The following is a 25,555-nucleotide window of genomic DNA, read 5'->3' on the forward strand; positions in this document are numbered from 1 at the left end:
TCTTCCTGTAAGGCTTCAGCATTGAGGGATAAGGGGACATGATTAGCTGATGGGTAAGATGATCTCACTTTAGGCCAAAACATTTTTCGTAACAGATTCCACTAAAGGGCAAAATAATTTAAGAAAGCAGTGCTTTCCTGAACGCCCCCCATGGGCTCTGGCAAACGATGCTAAATTATTTTTGAATTTTTAGTGAGATAATGAAGCGGAGTATGTTATTTTAGGACCGGATGGGTCTAAGAAACATGGCAAAGTGATCAGGTAAAATCTCTGATTCCATTCGAGCGAACTGAAAAACACATTTTACAGACAAAATGCACTCGTTCCGTCAGATAACGAATGCCTTCTTATAACGTGTGAAATATACAAATTCGATAAACAGACCGATATCGTAGCCATTTGGCTAAGTGCGGGATATTCCAACAGAAAAATGCAATAAATCGTGGACATTACAGACAAAGCATGTTCAAAGCAAATATAGGCAAGCTAATTCAGTTCAGTAGTGTCGGTAGTATAGCCAGGCACTGGTCGTCGTTGTTCTTTTAAATAAAAAATCAGCGGATATTGTGGTTCTCTGGTAATCACATGATATTCTGTGGCTAAAAGTCAGCGGTGCTCAGGAACCTTCGTCCCACACACCTGGGATGTCCATCACCGAAATATCGGTCACAACAGATTCATCTCTTCTCTCCCGGGCGTAATGAAACATTAGACGACAGATTTGTTGGACGCAAGATTTGACATCCGGATATCCACCACGTCCACTGGCGCAGGCTATCCGCGTGCTCAAGTTAAACGGAAAGGCTAATCGCATCAAACCAAAGGCATGTGGAATAAGCTCATTCCCAGACTGTTGATGCTGTTGCTCCTCTTCTTTCTGGGCGTGGTTTCTCATGGTACAAGGCTTGGAACAGGTCGAATATGAATGAAATGTCGGATGACAACCTTCTCCAATAGCTTTTGGCGCTTTGCGCTTGCCATGTATTCCAGCGATACCGTTTGGTTCCATCAACACATCTTTCGAAGCGGTCCGAAGGGACGGATTCTTGTGTAACTTGTATGAATGTTTAAACTGATCGCCCAATGCATGTAAGCGTGGAAGCAAACACTCAGATCCCGATCCATAGAGTGAACACTGAAATTTTGGAAGCCCCAAGAGCAGTCGGCCTTTGTTCACAAACGATCTAGTTACGCATGAGAAACTGGTACAACGTTACAGCACGAAATATTGAGTGTTATCACACAAAAAACTGATATCAGACGGCAAATTCAGGGAGCCAAGGCTTGAAACAAGGAGTTATTAAACGACTGAGGCAAACTACGTGATTACTGGACCAAGGACAAGCCTGTTTCTTGTAAAAAGGACTTAATTTTCGGATGTGGATCATAAGTGGTCTACAAAGGATTAGAAATCAAAAAGATAAAAATTGCTCGCCGGAGCAGTTTTTACAATCCACCACCCCATCAAGCCATATAATAATTCCTATACACCATATTCTAGTAGATGATACCTTGCATTCTGTGAGTTACACGACGACGCAGGAAAAATGCGGACTCAGCGGCCTACATATCCTTTGATCTTTTTGTGTGATATATAACTAGTATAGACACGAGTAGAGACGCATACAAATATTGTGGTTTGCTACGTTTGTGTTCCAAGTCTTTGGTTTATTGTATTCTCAGTTGTGCGAGTGAACGTCCGATTCAGCGAAGCAAATTTAAATCCGAAATGTACGTCCAGAGTTCAAATGCCGTAAACGCTAGTAAGGGTTTGATGCCTGGAATCAAAAAGGGTCAAAACGGCTTCTTCCCTTGTGCCTGACAATAAGTACAGTAACCATCGTTGCAACCAACAATCAAACAAACGACGAGCATCGATTCAGACTAATTTTTAGAGACGTTAACCGTGACGAGGTAGGCAATCATACTTTTTCTCAGAACATATGGCACGGGCAGGATGGATTCAAAAATTAGATATAACTAATGAAATTTGGAGATTGTGTCTACCTTCTGGGTTCTGAAGAGACGGATCTCGATGTAGGTTATTCATGAATATCGATCGAATGGAGCGTGCTATTAACAGGTGGCATGGTCATAAGCTGCAGTGTTCCGAGCAGAACGATTTCCTCACTGGACGCACGAAGGGGTTCGCAACGTGCCGCTTAGGAACTTTGTCTCTATTTACTTCATTGAAGCGCACAGAAAAATGCTTTTGTTAGACTAAATGAGTTAAACTTTAGGGTTTCAGCTCCTGAGACCTAAATGATACCATAAAACCTTGTGACTGGGTTCTCTAATCAATCTCAATCTAAGCTGAGGCACAACTGAGTACTGTGTACACTCGCTCAGTACTTAAGTCACAATTTTTCAAGTTAAAATTGCACCCAACTATCCAGTTTTGAAGTTTCCTTGATATAAACTGTAATAGCATGTGTAAATTCCATGGATTGTTTACTCTTCAAGTAGAGGACCTAGGCTAGGATTTTCCTAAAATCAATTCTTCTGTTTTCCGCTCTTGTTTGTCCGTTGTAATCACGCGTTTTTTAGACATATGAGCACACTGACGTAAGATACATCTCACCATCCACCAATATATGAGCCACTAAAAAATCAAAAACAAACTTGTAGGTTTTTTCGCCATGCATAGAGACAGTTGCTTTTGTCATAAGTTTGCACATTTTTGTGCACTGTGATTGAGTTATCTGAATTTGCAGACTCAGCGGCAAACACGTTACCTATGCATGTTGTTACATCACACAGTCCTCCGATGGGAACTTGCTTCCCCAATTTGTGCAACTCATCCAAAGAGGCAAGCATACCTAAGGGGACAGACACACGATTCGCGGAACATTCCTGCATTAAAATTCAGCTGATCACCATCAGAATATAATAGCAGTTGACATCAGGTACATTTTTAGCAGATAACGTGTGACGTCAAGTTATTTTCTTTACTTCCAAAAGTTGGTGAATAGCATACCGGACCTAAAGAATACACCTAAAGGTGCAAAAACGTACCACGTTGACCAACTGGTTATCGCTTCGATCGAAAAAATATAAATCAAAAGTTTACATAGAGCTCTTGCAGTTGACATGGCAGCCGAGTGTGCAAACTTCTGGGTGATTGATCAATATACCGAGTTGCTACACTTTGCAATGAGGGAATATTTTCTACACCAGCTAAATATGACAGTTGCCTACGCAGCACTAATCATGTCATACTAGGAAGCATTCAAACAAGCAGAGCACTGAGCCTTTGGGTGACCGGATTGCATGTACCACAGTGTTTCATCTGAATAGAAGTCAAATCTCACCCGAACGTTTTCGTTTCCTTTACCCATTTGGAAGAGTTGGCCGATCAGATCATGGTGAGTATCAGGCGATGTCAAAGAAGCGTTCAGCTCCTCGTTCCTTTGCAACGCACTTCCCAGTGCATTGTCACCAGGTGCGGAATTTTGAATTTGTGTCACTCGAATGGGTAATTTCTGTAAGAATAAACCAGGCCTAAGTAATACAGGGAATAACGAATGGTGAAAAGAGGAACCAGGTTATGAGAAAACTGTTTTAGGTTTTAAATATGGGAAAAATGAGCGGTGCTCCTTCTAATCACAGCATTACCTTAGTTAAGTCCGTTAATTCTCCCAAGGAAAGAACCTTATGTGGGAGACAAGACAACAGACTTTCCCGTCTTCGCCATGGGAAACACAAGTTCTCAGGTATCCACTGCATGCTCTGGGAGAATCTGTTTTTAGGCTCTCAATTCTCTTTACGGACTCCTATGACAGGATGCCATGTGGTGTTGGTTACCATGGTTACAAGCAGCATTGCCACTCAGGGTGTGGTGGAGGTAAGACGGATTCCCAAGACTCGTGACTATGTAACTGACGTTGACATCGCCGGATTGAGATATCAAAAAGAGGGTCCAGCCCCTAAAGTGAACAAGTTGTCAAGCTGCTTAAGTGTCCGGATGTGGGTTAGACACCAGTGGGAAAACCCACAGGTTTATGGACGTCTATCACGCAAAATGGACAAGTTTTGGACAAATAAGTAATGACAAGATGTATATGCGCTTCACATTCAAAAATCTCTATATACAGGTTGAGTTATTTACTGCGGAAAGAAATTGATCACTTAACTGGCACGCGCAGCAACCTGCCTTTCATATAACCATTGTGAAAGGTGGTTGAGCCTAAGAATCAAGGCGCTGTGAGAAGGTTATTCTCCTTTGCGGAAGTACACTCATACCTTTAGGCGCTTGCCTTCTCGCAGAAAGGTTTTGCCTCATTGGTACTAATCGCCGATTTCAAGTGTCCTGCCTTAGTGGTGACTGATTCTGGGAGTACGTTTAAGCATTTTTGGCTGTTCCGTTCGAGATATGTGACTTAACTAGACAGCAAAGTATCCCAGGCTAACTAGCAAAAGGGCCTGTGAAGAATCCCTCCTGTTAACAAAAAAGTTGTCTGACTCTAAGGTATCCTCTCCGTAATCCTGAAATTCCAGCGACAAATCAAAAGACGGTGGTAAGGATTTCGGTAAAAAAAACTCAATCGCAAAGCGAGATATGAACCGGCGGTTGGTGTAGCCAAAAGCACGCTAACATCTACAGGGCCGCTGTTGGAGTGTAGTATGGCTTTCTAGGATCTTTCATACGTCGAACTCCCAAGAGCGGAATTTAATTTAGTTTATACCAAATTTATGTATCTCATCTGTCCAAGAGTTGGCATAAATCTAATATTAAACCAACAACTTCGAAAACACAGTATCTACGATGAATTGCGTGGATGCGATCGCGCTCGGGATCTCGCCTACAAAGGTGGCGTCGTTTGACTCTTCTTGACAAATTTCCTACTATTTTGTCAGTTACAAAAAGGACAAGAGACGCAAGAGACATCATTTTCACGATGCTCCAATGCACTTTATGAAAGTGTTATTAAAATTCGAAGGTTCTAACAAATTGAGTTCATTTTCACGATATTTCGTAGCGGAAAAAAGTCTGCTCGGTCTGTCCGCAATTAAAGCTCACTGAATTGATGTTATATGTCATGTTGCTTTCAGCTCCCGCTACAGAAAATTGAGGTTATCGTTTACCGGTGGGAATCACTCTTAGGGTCTGAGCACAACGAGTCGATCTGGTTAATTGAGACCACCGAATAGTTCTCCAGGAAGTGCCCTGTCTTACATCCCATGTCTAGTTGTACTTGTCAGCGGAAAGCATAATGTTCTGCAACCGCAGCAAAAGAAGAAATAACTAACGACACACCCATTGAACAACCGTGTAAACTTACACTTTTTGATTCAGTTGGTCGGTTTTTGAAACTGAAACACAGCTGCCCAGATGGAGCAGGGTTTTGGTGAGCTGCTGTTTGTTCTATGGGTAGACAAATAATCCCCGAACTTGTGCGTATATCCTTCACTTCTGACTCATGTTTTGAGATCGAATTTGATAAAAAAGATTTAGGTGAACGTCGACTGAGCCTGAGCATACTAAGCAGAGAGGTGATGAGTGGCTTTTTGACCAGTTCGTCAACAATGCAAGTGCCTGACATCGACGGATTGGCATTGACCTCCAGTAGCCATGGACGCAGATGGTTGTCAATCAGAATATCGAAACCAAAGAGTTCATAAGCGTTTGGTGCCTGAAAATCAGAAGGAGAATGGGGCACTTTTGTACCTTCATACAACTAAGTACACAACCCAAGAACGGTCTGTCGGATTTATAAATTTTGACAATTCATATGCGACTGTGGCATACAGTTGTCCAATTAGGTCTTTCGTCAGTTCTTCTCAGGACGAAATTCCCTTAACATTTCGTTTGACTTGGTAAACATAAGAAATGTGTGCATAGGACTAATATGGTGTTCTTCCATTTTTTCGGATTACAACGCCCGATTAGGGGACGAAACAACTAAAGAATCATTTTGGGGAGATGAAACTATTGTCCACTTCGTCATTTTGTGGTCGAGCTGTCGACCGCATTGGTGAAATCCGTTCAAACGTCTTGATACTTTTCCATAAATCTACAGGTTACAAAACATTACACTACCTTTGTTATCCTCGGTCTAGAGCAACAAATGCAAACATGACTAAATAGGTAAACTACTCTATTTCCCCTACAAAAAAATAAATTGACCATTCAGAAGGAAGAGGGAAACAATTAAACGCGTACCCCAGGTTTTGATAATAAGATGCACTGAAACATGTCTAATGGTGCTGAGACTCTTAATCATAAGACTTAATAGGATATAACAAAAATAATATACGGACTAGCTTTACTGTTGACGAGTATTGACACCGGAGTAAAACGTATTGGAGGACCCCCAGACTACAAACCCTGTCGGGAACCGCGCAACAACTCGTCTTGGCCTAAAATTGTGCATGATCTCTTCGTTAAACCCTCATTTGGTTTTGTGCGTTTTGACCACAACACTACGATTATACCGTAGACAATGTCTTGAGCTGTGGTAAGTGTACTTAACTGCAGTAACGATTTGACGAGTCCTGACATGGATTTGCATGATGTAGCATGAGTAAGAGAGATTTTAACTCATAACGCTATGCTATACACATTTCCAGAGGCTGTTTCCTGAAGTAGTCGTTATTTTAAGGACAGAACGTAAAAACTACATTGTTTGGCTTACCAAGCTTAAATGAGACAACAGAGTTTACATTCGATCATCTGAAGAAACGTCATGTCGAGCGTCGGCGACTCAATATTGTCTCCATAAATGGATATTCTCTGCTCGACGTTTGTTGGGATGGCATTTTGCACAATGAACAGTTTGATGATGGTTGTTTTAGAGCCATGGACCTGATACTTTCAGGGGTAACAGTCTGGAGTCTAGCCTCATAGGACCTGGCCTTTCGAGAGGTGCCGGTTAGGAGTTTACTCTCAAGGAACTTTATGAAATGTTTTCAATTATAGCTAGTGTCTTTTTTGGGGAGGGTATCAATGGAAATATCGAATATATAAACGCAAGTAACATACAATGATAAATTCTACCGTGTTCAGGAAAGGAAGTTTCCAAAAAAAGTAAATGAGTTTCCATTCACCTTTGGGACACTTGGAGCCTGACTCAATAAAGTCAGAAGGATCAAGGCCTTCACTCGAGCCCAAAGATATCGAGTGTTTAAGTTGTGTGCAGTCATCCAGTGACGCAACTGTTTTAACGTCCATTTAGATCCACGTCCTATACCGTTCTGACAAAAAATTGAGGAAAGTTTGGGATTAAAAAACGCCGGCAAATTATTTTGCTCAAAATTTTTTATGCTAAATAGTTCTTGAACCAACCGATAAAAACAACACGGCTAAATTTATGATATATTCCTCTAAAAACTAATTGCTACTCGACGGTCGAATAGCTTTCATCACTTAAGCAGGACACAGTAAACAATACAACGCACACCAGCAGCAAAACGCGTTTTCGATAATTAATGTACTCTTATCCACGTGATAAACCCATACATAGATTAACAGTTGGTTCTCCTGACTAGCACACCTAATCCTCACAAGCTGCTCCCCCCAGTGCATTGGTCTTGATTGCCAGTGATCTTGTCGTTCAAAAATGGGAATTCTCACCTCAAGCTACTGAACAGGTAGTGGACAGTGGGTCACAGATGATTTGATCGTTTCGTTAATTGTGGAAAATTTAGTGATTGAAAGAAGTGAAAGTGAAAATTACGGACTATGGTTGTGAGTGATCCACAGCAGCATCGTTATTTGCTTTCCAGCTATTTAGTGATTTTTCATACACTCTTCTAACTGTCTACCAGTCTTGTTTCGTTGTATGCATAACGTGTTAATTATAGGGTCCATTTGCTTCTCCGGATGACTAGAGCCTAAATGAAGGAAATTACGCATAAATAAATAAAATCTTTTAGTGTTTTAGAGTCCACAAAGTTTTAGGTATTTCACAACAACATCCCACACTGTAAGGCAGCACTAAGAAACTGAACGTAAAGCTACGTAGTATTTTACCGGATTTAAAACCAGGTGATTCCATGCATCGGAATAGTTAGTGAGGTGATCGCTTATCCCGAGGTTTTAGTATTCAAGTGTGGTTTAGGTTGAAAAAGAACGGCTCAATTTTTACTCTTCTGCTAAGGGATGATCAGAGTTTCTGAAAGTCTTTGATACCGCAAAATTCACGAACCAAATTACAAGGTGATATGATGTCTAATGCTTGTTCTGAACTAAACGCAGGTAAACAAAAACAAATCCGCAAACATCACTGAGTCACTGGAACGCTTCTGATAGCCTTTGGTGAGAAAATTCACTTAATACGCACAATACTGGAGTGACGAATGAAGATTTAGCGAGTAGCATCAAGCAAACTTTCTTATTTGGGAAGTGCTATCAAAACCATGTTGTAATATTTTCGCTTATTTATGTCTGTACGTTAGTCCCTCCAGTGCTGTTTAGTGTCTATTTCGGATGTTATTAATATTCCATATCCCCAATGAATCAATCACAGCCCCAGTCTGTTCCATAGCTTGAGACATGAAGTTGTGGATACGTGGTTGTTAGAAATTTTTCCAAGTACGGGAGATAAAACTGTACCACAACAGGTAGAGGTACAGATTTGATGAACTTGAGTCCTCTTCAGATATATCATATGCATTGCAAATGGTTAAAACATACCATTTAGAATCTGGTCTCAGGGCACAATTCAGAGGATGACGATTAATGGAGTGCTGAACAATATCTCCACTGATGAAAATGGGTTAGGAGGTAATTTATCCGCCCAAGTATGATCCTTGTGTGGACAGAAGCGGATTTTGTAGACTGATAACCAATATGTTGTGAACAAAATTTTTCGTAGCAATTATTTAATAAAATTAGACACGTTCAGGCAACTACTAGTTGTGACATGTATTTTGCACTGTGTGTGGGTCAGAGGCAACCATGCAGAATTGAAAGAGGCCACTGTCTTATGAATGTGTGTCAACGATGGACAAGGTACCCAGCCAGTTTGTAGAAGCTGTTTTCTGGTCGAAGGCATTGTTATTCATTTAACTGACTATCTAACAGATTCAGGTTTGGATTGTGACATGTTATTTTTAAGTGGCCCATTAAACAAAATATTGGGCAAATTTGGACAGTGTTTTGACCAGACCAAACTTGAGCGCGAGTATAACCCTTCCAGAAGGATAATTCCACTTTGAACCGCGAACTCACGAGAAAAGTTTGTGCTCTTTTTAAACGAGAATGATTCAAGTGTTTTCCTGTGAATACGTGGTTTCATGTATTGCAGATAAAGTACTTTCACAGACTACGAACGAACCTGTGACACTTGAGCAAACACTCATGATATGAAACAGCAACATACCGACTGATATCAGTATCAACCGGAATCACGTGAAAAGAATAGAAAATCCATTGTCTCCTATTGGTTTTGTGGTAATGCGAACAGGATTCTTTAAATAAAAACACGGCTTTTTGTTACAGTGAGAAATAAGCATTTTGCATACATTTGTTGCATTAGATCTGCCCGACTGCGTTCACCCTTAGCTTATCTACTATTCGTCGAAAATCTATTCAGGGTAATTTATAGAGTTTATTGGTGTAGCCGAATTGGATTTCCACATATGATGAAAATGCAAGCGCTCGCTTTCGCACAGTGTTTCCAAAAACACCTGATAAGTTTGTTATCGTTTCAGTACGCAAAGAGACTTTCAACCGGCAGGATTTGATACCATTCTACTGAATGTAATTTAAGTTTTTTGCTATAAGTTTTTCAGTCTACCCATTTGGGTTTTAGAACTCTGATTTCCCCCTTTAATTCACTGTAGAATGAAACGATAGCAGACATCCTATCATGAATAGGACAGGATCCAATTATAATTGCTGCCGATGAAGCTATTCCTAAAGTTACCTGGTCAACCGATGTAAGCTTCAACGCACTGAAAATATGCTCTTAGTTCATTTTGCGAGCTAAAGTAAATATTCTGGATTCCCTTTTGTTCTTTCATTGTTCAAGAATCTGTTGACGTTTGCCAATGTGCGCGTGCACTGTAATCGGTATTGCACATACAACACCTCGACGGACAATGGGCATCTAAGAACATGCCTACCTTTGTGTGCATCAGATAGACGTCACATGATCTGTTCCACTTCGTTTGGCATTCTGAGGAACAAATTAACTCGCTTGCCTCACGTGACTAGTAACTCAAAATGGGAAGAATTTCATTAGCTCATCCTGTAAGTGATTAGGAAGGAATGCAACCGGTCGTTTTGGCCGATTTTAATCTGACTGGACCTGGACTTTGCTCGGAAACTCTATATTCACAACCGTATTCATGTCCGATCATTCTTAGTGAAAGAACTTATAGAGCCGCTCAGAATATGCCTTCCGGATGTGAACACACACAGATAAGCTGGCTTACCTTATTTAACAGATATCTTGGTCCATTCACGTTAATGGCGGTGTTGGTCAAATGAGAGTAGACGTTCTGCAAATCATTCAAGTCGAATGGTTCCGTGGCGAACCTGACAAGACCTTCTGAATAAATATAGACGATGAATGGTGCGTATGATGGCACAACTGCGTACAACCGCAAGTCAAATTTGTAGCCCTTAATCAGCAGAGGGTCTGTGATGTACTTTTGCACTACAGATTTGGCAAAATAGGCAAACTGCTCCAGCTGATTAAACAGGTAAATTCCTTTTCCCCGTGCCTCGTCGGCTGGTTTCAGTATCCAGATATTTGGCACTTGCTGAGTAGGGTCTGAACAACAGTCAGCGCAGACATGTTGTTCGGAATTTTCGCAACAATCTTCCACTTTGGTCGACTGCTTGGAGGTGATAAGAGAAGGTAGTCGATTTTAGTTGATAACACTTACCGTAAGAATGTCCGAAAATACGACAGGCTCATAAACACGGAAAGAGGTGAATGTCAATTGTTTGGTTGTAAATGAATAAAGTCTAACACCATAAGCAAAAGTGAACGCCCATAGATTATCACGCTCAGAAACTTCGGATACAGGACAATGGACTACTGATTTCTAGAGTGACTGGATAATGGATAATATAAAAAAGATGAATAGAGGCGTGAGCAGATCTGATTTAGTACTTGCACCAGATTCTTGGTTCCTGATCAAATTAGCCTTTTCCCACCCATAGTCCGTCTTGTGTGTGATGGTCAGTACATTCACAGAAAAAGAAGCCGTATCACAAGGCGGAGAACCCAAATCTGCTCCATACCGGTGCGTATAAACCGCATATACTTTGACAGGTTCAAATGCTGATAGTGCTGCCGTTGCTGGTCATCGAGTAACTGATTATTACTTACGAGAAGCCACAACTATAAAAGTAACGGAAACCATTGAAACAGAGTTCATTTGTTCCACCAAATTGTTCTCTGTCTGCAGTGTATGAAGTGCACTTATAGAGTCTCTTGAAGGGGGAACTGACATGCGAGAACAGTTATTAAAAATGGGACGCAGATGGTAAAAAAGAATGCAAGCCATCTGTGAAGAATAAATTAGCCTTCCCGTGAGGCCTACTTATGCGTAACGTACAGGAATGAAGAATGACTCTCCTGAATGACTCCTGAACTTAGTTTTTATGTGGTAGGTTGCACCAAATAGTAGCACGGTAGAGCACTGAATACACATTAAATAAGTGTTCCCCACTCACACCAGTGGTGGTTTTACGCAACACAACACAATATTTGTAAGAAAAATGTATCATTTTTGGCGAACAATTCATGGTTACGCAAAAACAAAACACTTTAGGTTACAAGTATATTACTCAGGTTTCAGAAGTAATGACTTACTTTCGTTTCAGGTAGTCGACCACCTTGAAGAAAAGCTGCAATAAATTGACTTTCCTCCCTGGAATAAAGAAAACGCTAGCAGCTTTTTGACAAGCTCCAACTCAGACAAAGCACGAAACACTCTCTGGTTCCTCTTAAAATTTAAAAATCACCTTGAAGAAGGCATAAGTGGGGAGGAAGATGTGCTGTATATTCACCAGGTAGTGTTAGTTGGATAAAAATGTGTTTTGTGTTCACAGTGTCCCATCAGTTGACGTATGTGAGTAATAGCATGCAGTGGTTGCAGATACTGACACAAGTTTTCCACGCTCATACCACACCACTGACGCTTTACTAACGGACTGTTATGCAGCAAACACCCATCTACCTTCCACATGTCTCGATAATCCGAATAACAACAACAACAACTCTATATTACTATATTTCTTCGTCAGTTTCGTCAACGCGGTTCTTCTTTTTGTGTTTATAAAACCGTAATACCCTGAGTCTATCGTTTGACAGATAGAGCTATTTGGATACCCACAACTCTTTTCCACTTGATGAACGCTTTTCAGCTCGCAGACTTAGGTATATAGCTTATTGCTATGGTATTGGCACATTTCAGCACAAAGTTGATACGCCGTACATTCACACACCCCTGCTTCCAGCTCATCATACGTAGCGAGAAAAAGCACCAAAAATCAGCACAAATGTGTAAAACAGAACAATAAATATTCTGGTCATGTGAAATTGGGGATTAATTTACGAAGATCTCGTCCAATAGGCGAAGCCAGTCTATGTTGAAAAACCGAAAATTATAGCCTAGCCTTACTTACAGGATATCCCCATTGAAAAAATCTCAGAGCGTATAATACCAATAAAATGTAAGTGGCTGAAATATGGAAAAAGGTTCATCCGAACAATAAAACTTCCATCTGAGCATCCGCAACTGGAGTCGATATGTGTGGCCACGTGATGTGACCGGAGGTGCACTATTCCGGTGGTGCAATATTCCATGTCAGACCTATTGACACAGCTGTTCACCTGCTCGTTGTCAAACAGCCATATTCATACGCTGGCCGGAAGTTTGCACGTTCAAAAGACCCGGGTTCTCTGAGATGAGGATTACTAATGATTCCCGACAAGGAAGAAACAGCTGTACAGCGCTTTTTGCCTTTTCAGCATTTATAAGCTTCACTTACAGGAGGAAGTTTCATCAAACAAGAAATATATAAGCACTATTATGTAATGACATATGATGTGGAATATACTCAAGCTGACTAGCTTGTAGGTGATCGAAGAAACTACCGGGCTACATTCTAGCACAGGTATTAGAATAGGTAGGTAGCATAGGTTTTAGGATAATGATTTTTACGAATTCTAGATTCACTAGTTCGAAGTCGGGCAGCGGAATACCCTGAATGAAAATAGGATGTTGTGAAACCATTTCAAGATAAAACGTAACAATCGGTACGTTGTCGTTAAAATTTATAACCGTTCGTAAACTAGGCTGGCATGCAAGTCGTCAGCACTCAGTCTCTCCTTGCTTATGGATCGTATTGTCTACCTCAATACCTGAACAAAATACATGACAGGTGCAGGGAGTTGGAAATGGGTAGCATGTGTTTGCCGCATTTCCTCAGGAAACGCCTAGTGAACGTTTTGAATAGACTCAAATACTTAGGGCAGGGATTAGGGGTTGTGTATTGCTCGGTCAGCTGAATATATAAACCTATCAAAATTTTATCTTCAGAAGTTTAGCTGTTGATGAAATGAGTATGGGTAACACCCAGCAAACTGACTTCCGATGCCACTAACATATTGCGGGCAAGGTGGTGGAAGATGAGCAGTAGACTACCATGTGGCATTCTTCCAGGCGTTTGAGAAGATAAGTTAATATAAAATAACCTTTCAGCTGTAGCACCCTTTTTGGGCCTAGTTGCCATGCCATCCGAAGAAACCATGAGAGCTTGAATATTGCCCGGTTGTCCAAGCCAAGACAGAAATCGAGATGCAGAGGTCAGATTTGACCCACGGAATTTCCGGTCAGTAATTTCGCTTTCTAAACACTAGGAAATAAGCAAGCAAACCGGCAACAGTTAAAAAAACGTATTTCATCTGATAGCTACCGTGAGAATCTGCAAGACCTATGGAAAGATGGTTCCTAATAAAAAGACTACAAAGACTGCCATAGCCAGAGTCTTCGAAAAAACGCAAATGACTTCGGTTCCAGATTTGAAGGAAATGAATCAATTATGAGTACACAAAACTACGAGTGTATTTTTAGGTTTGCGGAAGAAAAACTGCGACATCAGTCAAACCGAACCAACTGTGATATCAAGGTATTTTTCTCCAGAAATACATTGTCATGCTCTGAATAGCGCTGTCATACCAGATTTCCGTCCCCAATGGGACACTTTATAGAGTCTTGGAAGGGTGGGATACACAAAATTAAGGATAGCGGCTTCATTCCGCCGATCATATGGCAACACACTTGCCCATCAGGTTGAATGGAAAGAACATTGGAATTAGTTATGAACCTGAGTTTATTTATTGTTTGATTTGATGATTTTTCGGAAAACGCAAATGCATTTGCAGCAAAGGCCTTCATTTTATAGTCATTTATGTATTCACTATGATCAGTGGAATAGTGTTAGAAGCTCTCCAAACAAAAAACATTTTCTGCTTTTTCATTTATCTCAGTCTAACGATGAGACCCTCAAGTAGATTAATTCAAACAAAAATAAAAACCGCGTTTCCCTTATCACTCACATCGTCTTGTTTTCACACACATTTTCTGTCCTATATGATAGAATTAATTTTAAAATATCGGTCGCTTCATTGCTGTTTTCATATTTTTTGTAAGATGTTACTTATCAACAGTTTTCTTGAAAGGAGGTCCTACATGGTGTGACCTTGAGAATTCCATAAAAGAGATGATAAAGTCCGTTTGTACATTACGAAGGAGCTACCGTTGAACAATGGCCATTTATGCAATGTAAATGGATCAGGTGAATGGAACAGCATGATGTCTCAGATAGCACTTTGTGTTACATTTGTGAACGTCAGGTCATCCGACATTGATACGTAGTGACAAACAGGATGTGTTATCTCATTAATGATCCACTTCGCAAGTAGATACCCTTCATTATGCCTAGTGGCTCTTAAATGACTCTTATGAGTTGTGCTCGGCCACTGTTGTTTTAGCAATAGTTCGTTTGGTTGTGGACAGCCTCCGCAAAAGTCCTGCATACACCAGTTTGGTTTTAGTGGACAGATTAACAGATTGCTATTCCAGGGGCTGGTTTTCTGCCCGTGAACTTATGTAAAAGCCTTCACAGTTCTGTGATTCATACGTCACAAGCAACCGAATTCGAGAGAACTTTGTTCCAAAATGACCCAGCGCACTCCGTCGCCAGCCGCTCATTCTAGAGTAACGCTGTGGCATCTGGCTGTTACCAGTTAGGAAATCAGACCAGCTAAGTCCTGGTGGGTCTGTAGATGATCTGAGGTATAGACACTGGATGACACTGTGATCAGGACTTACTCCAACAGAAATTTGTGATGAATTAAAGCAGCTAAGTACAGGATAACACAAACAGGCAAACAGGCGCCTGCTCTCTCGGAAGTGGTTATAAATATAAAATTTGGCTAAACAGATTAGCAGCAAGCAGGTTTTGTCATTATCATACCACAAGACTGAAGGATTGCTTTTTATCCGACGATGGACTAACGGTTCGCTGTTCATATTAATTCCAATGCGGAGATCATCATGAAAGCAACTATTTGTGAATGGATTGCATAGTGAATTATGACAGCTACTTAAATCTCTTTTTCATTTATTGATTTGCCAAATTAGAACCAGTTATTCCGTCTCATTAAATTTTCAAGAGTGAACCAATGGACCAGACCGCAGATGGAGCATTATTTATGTGCACCACAGCGTGCTTAATGGTAATAAATCATTCTTACCAGGTAGCTGACGTTTCCCGTAATCTTTTGGTTTAGCTGCAATTTGTGTGTGGTTTCAATGCGCGTCTATTTGCGTCATGCCACCCAACCTTGTTCCAGTACCCTTGACTCCGGTGCAGGCGGTAAATAGTGTATGAAAAATTGCACTCTTGGGAATACTGTTTATCCCCATTTAGTTGGGGTTGAAAGCCAGATTTTGGATTAGATGCAGACAAACACTGGCGCAGAGAACGGCAATCATGGCTAGTCAGCCAACCGGATGCGAGACTTTTGTGAGCCACTGATGAGATCGTGACCAAAAATTATCATCTTGAACGTCCAAAATAATAGCACAACATCACGTGGTTGCAGGCTAATAAGGCAGATCGCAAAGCCCATACAATTGGAAACCGCTCCTTGTGACCCTAGGTCATAGATGCATAGGTTAAAACATGGTGCTGTTGATTGATCGAAGTATTTCGGGGCTTTCCTATCGCACAGTTAGGTCTTTGTGTAAAGCATGAAAAATATTCGTGTGTTTGCCTGTAGCTCTGTGCTTTATATGCGCATAACTTAAGCGTCTGACGGTTATTTTCTAATGTTTCCCATTACAGTACAAATTCTTTCATTTACTGACTGGTAGTCAGTCAAATCGGCTATCTAAAATTCCTGGGTGAAATATCGGAAACTTACTGAAAAATGCACTTTCTTTTTCTTTCCACATACAGAAAAGAATATTTCTATCAAACCAGATTGAAGGAGGCAGTTCGCTTCGTTTCTTGTAACAATCTATTGATCGTCGATGGTTTTCCGGTATAAGCTCCGTGCACGATTTTTCTTTGCGTATCAGCACCCTGTTGACCAGCTCTGAGTACTTCGATATTATTGAATCAGAACTTACGTTTATTTGAACGGAGTCCCCTTCGAAAGGTGACGTTTGAGAGAAATGATTCATTTGCCAGTTTAAGTGACAACACAAAAGCAAGTGAACTGGCAATTTAAATAAGCTACAGAAATGTCAGTCCCTTGAATTGAGCTAGCTTAAGGTTTCAGAGCTTAGGTCTAAACTTTTATTCCTAATTACGCACGTCAGTGCGATCCGGAGTATCTTCTAGCTTTCGTTTCACTTCTTCAAGTGAATGATTCCACTTAAGCGGAAATATGTCTCCTCTTGACGGTGTAAACCGTGAATGCTTTGCTATTTTGTAGGCTGCATTCAAACAAACGTTTGAGAATAGCCATTTCGCGGCAGAGGTCACTTTGTGAACTCTTTTTCCTTGTGCACTTGTTTCAGAAAACAAATGCCTCTCACTATATGAAAACGTTCTGCTTATGGAAACATTTCTGATAACCCACTGGTGCCCACCATTTCAAGTTTTTTCTACGGCGAATAGTTGTTGTTCGTGGATACACCTGAGCACGCAGCGAAGGATGCTAAACTATTGTTTGCCTTCTTCTGCTTTTTTCAAGCTATGTAAGCCGAAGTGAAGGTTACTCGCAACTAGCACTTCTCTGATACTGAAATCAGAGTATCACAAAAACTATTTCTTTAAGTTTCGGTTCTTGTGATATCATCACGTAGATGTTTTATATCTTGACGGACCTAGAGGCCTCAAAGACGTCCAGTAGGACGCTTTCAAGTTGACGGTAGTTAACGATTTTACGGCCAATAAGAATGTACTAGCTAGGAAAGCGGACAAGATGTATGGGTAAACGAAGTAGTCGTTTACATATGTAATCCCAATAAATCTAAGAGAATGACGTCCTGGAACGTTGGAGAAATGTGATTAAACAGCGAATGAAACTCACTTGTGAGCTGAGCAATTTCAGAAGAATTCGTTCAACAATACTTGGGTAAACTCCTCCAGTTTTGAGAGCAAGCTTTAGTGAAGTATTCAAAAAGACTGTGTCGTCTAGAGTGCAGCCATGGCTATAAAAATTACATATCGTCTAAGCGCAATTGAATTGGATTCGCTAGTAACCACTATGTAAAATCGGAGGGGAACTGCCATTTGAGTGGGCATGCTTGTGGTCAGCACGCCTTTGTTCCAAGTTCCAAAACCCACTCACCGAAATACTCAAACTCACATAAATGGTATGGTAATGATTGAATCCATTACCCTGATTATATTTTGAGCACGTAGAATCTTTTGTAAGGGCCGATTACTGTCCGCAAAGGTTATATGATTAACTTAAGAAATAAAATTCCTGGCTCCAACTGTCCGGAGGTAACATTTGCGACTACCTGGCAGCGAATCCAACATTAATAAAAACAGTAATGTGCAAGGGGTCGGCTACGTTGTACTTCCAGCAGGGAGAATCTATGTAAAAAAAAGGAGAACTGTGTTCGTCCGAATTTCCCGAGGTACGTCCAAATTTTTCAGCATAGGATTACTGGGATTGTTTTGCAAATGGTGCGACATTGCTTCTTAACTTGACGATATTCATAAACCATAAGAGCGTCTTTTTTGAATGATTAGCACCGCAATATTTTAAGCTGGTTGATTACTGTCAACAAACTTCTCATCTTTACCTGTTGATGGTCCAGTTAATTTTATCACACAATCACTCTTCATCATCCACATTTGGCTCCGCGCACATTACAGACACTTAGCCTCCGGTAATTCTGTCTCGTTAACCGGCATGTCAGCCGCTCACCGGTTAGCATGAAAATACGCTTGCCAGCGGTACGTCAACACATTGCGTTGGAAATGTTGCCAATCAGAGAGAACGTTCCTGTTATACACGTCAAAATGCATGAAAGATCAATCAACTAAATTGCCACCAAGGAGGGAATAAATGTGACTCCGGACTGGGTGAATAACTCACAGATGACTGCTTAAAAATTCTAAAACCCCCGTCACAACCGGTGTTAAGATTAACTTTTGTAACTGACCATACTTGAAGGCGGAATCAGGATGGTTGTCAGACTGTTTGGTAAACCAAAAAACTGGCGATTTTTCTGTTTAGTCGTTTTTAGGGATAGCCTGTATGTAACCGGAATGTAGATGGAATGTAGATGATCATCGATGTGATCAATAATGCCTCTGGTCAAAGCCATATGACATTAAATTCGGACAGGACAAATAATTTCAACCGAGTTTTTGAAGAAGTTTCTGGCTGAAAATTTCAGGATATCGGTTGTATATCACCCTAATCGGCTGTTTCAATAAACCACCAGTTTAGTAATATGCACCACACACAATGTCTTACGCAACGGTTCAAATGAGCACAAAGTACCGGCACCACTCATCCAAACAGTCACAATGGCCGGATGTCAGAGGTATAGTGCCTGGGAGAAGCAACATTTGGTGGTTCAGTATTTATTACTTTCTCAAGGGTGTACGCCATCTGTTTTGTTACACTAGGTTGCACCTTTGAGATGAAGCACCTGGTTCTGTGATTCCCACTTGAGTTTAGCTATTGATGTAGATTTGGTTGAGTCATACCGAGCTGTATGACGGACCGACAGTTATCATACAGTTAAGAGACCGTTGACAATTAGGTCTCACTGACGGACCGAAGTGTTCTGATTTCTCGGTTCACAACGTAGAAATTATGTGAGTGGTTCGGCATAATTATTGTTTCTCGGAAAAAATGTACCCAAATGCCGCAAACTCACTGGTTCCTTAATTATTTAGTCCACTAACCAGGTAACGACATGCTTATGTAGTTACCAAAACTGCCAGATTTACACCTTGGTCTTCAGAGTTTTGAGGACAAGGATCTACCCACCTGAAGAAGCACTTTTTCAGGCTAACTAGGGTTGTACTTTGATTTGTGCCATTCGTTGGGAAACTTCTTTACGAAACCCTTTTTTGCGGAATGCGCCTGAAAATCCGTAACTCCGTAAAAGAGCCCTACATGTTTGACTTCTGTAGCTTGATAACCGTGAGTTTACGCACATCCAAAGATGAGATGACAGAATAAACAGTGAAAATCCACATCTTCCTTATGGGTTTTAGCAGTTTTCCGATTGTTCCACCGGATATCGTATCCCCATAGGTTTCCTTGTACTCAGGCATTTTTCTACTCTTAATTAAATGTCCTGCTGTGGGTGATCATGATGGTTGATGGCTAAATGTCAATAAGCAATATTGTTGGGTATATCTTGCTTCGGGAAGTATGTTTTACTGAAGTTTTGGAGATTTTGTCTAGCTGCTGACTCAAAACTAGTTCGACTAACACTTGGGTTACTTTTGCTTAGTAAAAACATCTCCTCAGTACGGACCCATCCAATTGCGTCAAACTTACTTTCGCACCTACATTTGGCAGGTGCCTTTTTATTCTAGAAACCACCACTGGCTTCCTTTCGTTCCACGTGGAAAGCACGAAAAACTATGTATCCGAACTAGCTTCAACCTTATTACTGAGTTTTATTTTATGCGGCATATTCTTTATGAAACACGCAGTTTTACTGTGCTTTTATGTCTTGGCATTCAAAACTGTAAGGCCTACTACATACTTTCATGTCTATTCCTACACTGCTTATCAGCTGCAATACAGGGCTGTCGGACTTTGACAGCAAAATATATCACACTGCTCATGGAAATATTATTGAACAGGTTTATCAAAAGGTATACAAATCTTGTGACGATCTCGCGAGATCATCCCGATGTCGCATGACCCCAGGGACAAATTTGTCTTCCCATACGTTTATTTGGAGGATGCTCTCCTAGTTTTGTACACAGAAGACACCACCTTCAAAAAAGTGTACTTCTACTTTGGGTGTGTGCCAAGCTTTCGGTTCTGAACCCCATAATACAATGCCTGCATGGACTATATTGAGCAGTGCACTGCTCAAGATACATTAACCGTTTATTCACAATGGTAAGTCAGATAAATACAGAACGCGATTTGTTGAACAGTCGGGAAAGTGATCATCTGGCAGTTAGCTGGTGGTGACGAAAACAGAAATCCACTTCACGGAACATCTTACTTCCAATGTTACTGAAAACGCATTAACAGCTTAGGACCGGTTACACAACCTCTTGAGGTTCAGCAGTTCCCGTCAAACTAGTGCCCTAGTCGATACAAGAGTGTAGGTGATTTGTAAGTAAGAACTGTTGTCTTGTAGAGTTTACACAAGTTTACGAGCATGATAACAGTGTATGGCCAAACGGCAAGGTTACATATATGTCGGATAGATCTCAAAGCCTTCTTATTGACAGGTGAATTTGTCACAGGATAGGTATTCTCAACCAGTTACCTGGTCGTCTGACTAATGCTCAACAGATAAATCAACAGTTTGTTTGATTAACTTTTGGGCTGGTTAAACCCATAATGCACCGAGGCTCCTCAAGTATTGTAGAGGCTATCATTTTCAACACCAAGGACCAAGCTGCGATTAGTCTGTGGACAACTGACAAGAGAACACGAAAGCAACGGTTCGTCACACCCCAATGACTCCTTTACTCTCTTCGTATCATTTGAATCCTGGAACTGTCAGTTCCAGAACTTCATGAATGGTTTCACGGCAACCATTGCGAACCCGTTTAAAACTCCCACGTTACAGCCTAATTAGGTAATTACACAAATAACTAACATTCATTGGAATCAAAGCTTTGGCCTCTAGGACCACGAAATACTAATTTTCTCCACACTGGTGTCCAAAAGCGATTGAGTTTCATTTGTAAGTTGCTTTACTGGAAGATTTAATTTATCGGAATTGATTTATTTCGTATCACGCCGTAATTATTTTTGGCATTCAACATGCAGTTTCCTTTATCTGTCGTAGCGCAAATGTAAGAAGACGTACAACAATACATGAAGGAGGGACATTTAATTTGATCATTCACTGACGCAAACACGCAAAATCTAGGATGCATAAAAACAAACAGTTGGCCGGGGAAAAGGGATTTGAGTCGTTTCCATGGTATGCAAGATTGGCCGATCAATACTTTCCACGTAACGATCGATCTCCTGATCACTGGCATAAGTTTACTCGGTGGTCAAAAATTTCGAATTGGAGTTGCACAATTTATTTGACGAAAAACGCATGGGAACTTTTGAAAATGTGTCATTTAGTTGATACTTGAGGGGTTTACAAAGCTAAATTCTCAATAAAGAGGTGGTGTATAGCAGCTGTTTTGAGTTGGTTTTGGTATTTGTTGTAAGACGCTGGTCCTGTCAGCCACCTCAACAAAGAATAGTGTAAAATGAAAGCCTCAAAAGCCACCTCGAAGTACAACCCACCTGTTGAGTAACACGAGGAGTGTGCGTGCAGCTCGTCTATATCGTTTCATATAGTGACTTCATTCATGTAGATGTTTGCTTGAGCGACAATTCAATTTAGTACTGAATAGTACACATTTCTAACTGCTCGTAACATAAGTGTCCTTATCAATTACTTCGGTGGGGGCTCCGTCACCCTTGACAACAGAATGTTTTTCTCTACAGGCAATCGTTGAACCCATGGACAGATGGCTCCTGTATCTGGTACACTTGGGTGGGTATCTGTTTGCCTGTGAAAACATGACGGGAGGATTCTTAAATTGGTAAACACCAGACAAACCGCCTCCCAGGCGGACATAGTTTTGTGCAGGAAGTGTTAATAATAGAAATGCAGGGAAAGTCCCTGCCTCAAGAAGGCTAAAACAGACACTTGGCTGTCAGAGTTTCAATGAACCTCATAAGTAGCGTTGTGTCAAAAAGACACGAGTCGACCTCAAAAGAGATCGTGTTAGGAAGCAATTATTATAAACCCTATTGTACTTCAGCCTACAACGTGGTTAAATTCGGCAGGCAGAAATCATGAATAAATTGACAACGGTCGCATTTCCTCTCAGGTGCTGGTGTGTAAAGAGGTTTCGTGAACCCACTTAGATATGGTCCGCGGCGGCTGAAGGAAGTTTCCAAAAGGGGGGACCAAGAAACTTCTTGTAACATTAGCACTGATTTCCAGTCTTGGAATTACTCATACGGGTTTCATATTTCCGTCATCCTAAGTCATCTCTCACGGCGATAGTTAGTGTGTGTCGTTTGAATCTGGACCGTCCATTCTTGTAATCCAGGTGGCAGTATGGAAGCGTCGTAATAGCAGTAAAGTGAGACCAAAAAATAATTTTTGAGCTTCACTAACCTTGGTAGATGAAAACTTGTTGGAAGAAGCAGCAACGGGGCACATTTAGGGTAGGTTGCACACATTCGTCGAACAGCTCGTAGAAGACCATCTTTTTTAGTGATGTCCCCTTGCGTCCCCGTCGGTGGTGGATGGTGATTGACGCGTTGTGTTGGTTTCAGCTTGAGAGAGGGTACGAACACACTTACTGTGTTTGACATTTGGCCAAAATGAAGGGTTCATCATTGCCACATTACTTAACAGCATGCGCTGGTATGAAAAGTCCCCGCGGTTTCATTTTTAGTAGCAATTCCAAATCAAACAACTTGCAAACCTATTCAATCAATAAAGACCGTGTCGTTCCGAATATTACCTTGCGCCGCAGCGGACAGCTGGCTTGCTTTCCATGGGGGATTGGTAGCATACCGTGAACCTGATTTTGGACAGAGTCTATATTTTGTGAGACCAACCCAGATTACACCTTGGAGCACTGACAAGGTCATTTCCTCCTACTAAAACCATCTTTGCAAAACAAAACCGTTGGCTTTGTCTGTACAACGGGTAGAATTAACATAAAGAGAACAGGTTTCAGTAAAAATTTATCTTTTAACTTTTCCAGTTTTTGTGGTCTCAAGACCAGAACTGTCCGGTACCATATTTCGTTGCAATTGATTATGAAGTTTGTGAGAAACTTCGTATTTCACAATCACGTATACCTATTTCTCCAGAGTTGTTAGCGTAAAATTAGTTATTCTACAAAGAGAACTCTTTCCAAAGTTACCGTGACAAAATCGACTGATTGATAACCTTCTAGGTGTTTTGCTTTTAACAACAATATGTCCACCACTAATAATAGGAAAACAAGTGGAAAAGAAATAAGAATAAAGGATTTTTTAAAAGAACGCTTTTTGATGCAGTCCTCGCTCAATCCTTCCATTCTCCTGAAACCTCACTGGAGTTCAGGAAATGTGTGCGGCAGACCTTCACACACGTCATGATAGTCTTAAGCGATACACCTCTCCCATTTACTTCAATAACCATCGCGATTTTTGTCGGAAAAAGACAGAGCTCTCTGTATTGAAAGCTGTCGGATGACTACAGGAGTCAGTTATAAAAATTACATCTATCTTACAACTGCAAAAGCCTAGCAAGAAAATACTGGCAAATACAGAAGAAAGCAACTTTGCCCTAGATAATCCCAACTTCCGTTTGTCTATCCAACTCCTTTTGCGTCTAAGACCAGTGAAAATCTCAACCTGAAGTGACCTGATTTCGAAGCTCTATTAATCAGAACATGTGCTCTCGGCTGAAAGTGGCCGCAGCCTCTTTCAGGCGTCGATGTCTACTGTCAGCCTAACTTTGCTTGGGCTGGTTATTGGGCACAAAATGAATGTGTAAGTAATTTTGATCGCAGTTATCTCGGCTGATTTTTGAGATCTTAAGTAGGTGAACCCACTCCGCCGTGTCGTTTAAGACTTACCAGTAGACAACCTTCTTCAACAGCTTGTCATCTTATGACAAATAAACAACGCTTCGATATGTCTTTAACTTGGATTTATCAAGCACTCTTTCTGAGGAGTCAAATTCCGCCCTTTTAACCTTATACTACCCAAAGTGATGTATGAAATATCGGAAGAGCTCCCACAAAGCAGACAAGGGTGGTGCTGTGAGGATAGACGGGATTCTTTAAGTCAAACCCTGGAAAAATAACCCGGGATGTACTTCGACGTTACGGATGCAATGATGAAATTTCCCAAGGATTTTCAGAACTGACTAGGTACAGGTCAGGCAAACACTATTGAGTCAATATTCGTACCCTGTGATTAGTACGTTTCAGCCTAGGATTTTCCGTTTTTACTTCTTCAGGCAGGCCTTTGTTCGTCAGGCCATGAGATACCATGCATAAAATGACCCACGTGATTGGCAACAGATGTTCAGTGATTTACTATCAAACACTTTAAAAATAACGTCACAAACATATGAAACATAAAATGAGTGGCAGAAGAAAAAAGTGCCTACTTTTACCTAGAAGTCAAATGTTTCTATAACGTTCAAGCCATGAGTGCTCCGAAGCAGAGGAAGGTGGGCGTAAGATGCTCATTTACACACTGATTGATAGCAAGTGGTACAGAAAATGAGAGGAGTGCACATTTCTAAAAAAGGGGCCATGCTGCATGACCACGAAGTCTTGGTCAAGAAGTGGTCTTTATACTAGAGTTCCACTCTATTGATTCCAATAGAGTGAATTCTGAAAACCTGATACGCAGATTCTGTTAAATGATGACCTTTGTACAGTTCTCACAGGGGAGCACGACCGCATTTATAAAACAGACTACAATCGTAGCAAAGTTTTTCAAACGCATCCATCTTGAAAAATAGTCCCCTGAACATATGGTCTTCAAGTGAAGCGAACCACAATATATTGGTTGAATGAGACTCTCCTGAGACATGGATATTAACAAACGAGCAGGCAGATAGTACCGTAGCGCCTGGTGGTTGCTAGGATAATTTGATAAAACTCTGAAGCCAATAATGAACCGCGTCCCAAGAAGAAAATGAAACTGACACCTTCAAAGAGCCATCGATGCTCAAATGCAACCAATGCAAACTAGCCTGTGAGTGCAGCCCGAATGCTTTCACTTAGCGTCAGTTACTTGAAAGAAGGCAAATGTTCCTAGCTTTCTAAAGACGCCAACTGCTCTAAAAAAAGTAAAACGCTCAGCTGTGGCATCCTTTCGGTACCTAACTGCCATGCCACGAGAGGGAACCACGAGGTCTGGGATACTGCCAGGTT

At 41.0% G+C, this 25,555-nt stretch overlaps 1 protein-coding gene across 1 annotated transcript in view; it reads right to left on the reverse strand.

Annotated features, from left to right (window-relative positions):
* Positions 1-625: 625 nt before the first annotated feature.
* Positions 626-25,555, reverse strand: part of T265_12867 (hypothetical protein) — a gene marked incomplete at both ends in the record, with an annotated part of 50,560 nt that continues 25,630 nt past the window's right edge. Inside the window, 7 exons of the mRNA XM_009165969.1 lie at positions 626-1,167; positions 2,736-2,853; positions 3,312-3,482; positions 5,283-5,633; positions 10,381-10,785; positions 15,812-15,989; positions 22,783-22,969. Coding sequence (XP_009164233.1) covers positions 626-1,167; positions 2,736-2,853; positions 3,312-3,482; positions 5,283-5,633; positions 10,381-10,785; positions 15,812-15,989; positions 22,783-22,969 — 1,952 coding nt within the window. The remainder of the gene's footprint in view (positions 1,168-2,735; positions 2,854-3,311; positions 3,483-5,282; positions 5,634-10,380; positions 10,786-15,811; positions 15,990-22,782; positions 22,970-25,555) is intronic.

This window comes from Opisthorchis viverrini (assembly GCF_000715545.1).
Source record: "Opisthorchis viverrini unplaced genomic scaffold opera_v5_20, whole genome shotgun sequence".
Classification (NCBI taxonomy): Eukaryota; Metazoa; Platyhelminthes; class Trematoda; order Opisthorchiida; family Opisthorchiidae; genus Opisthorchis; species Opisthorchis viverrini.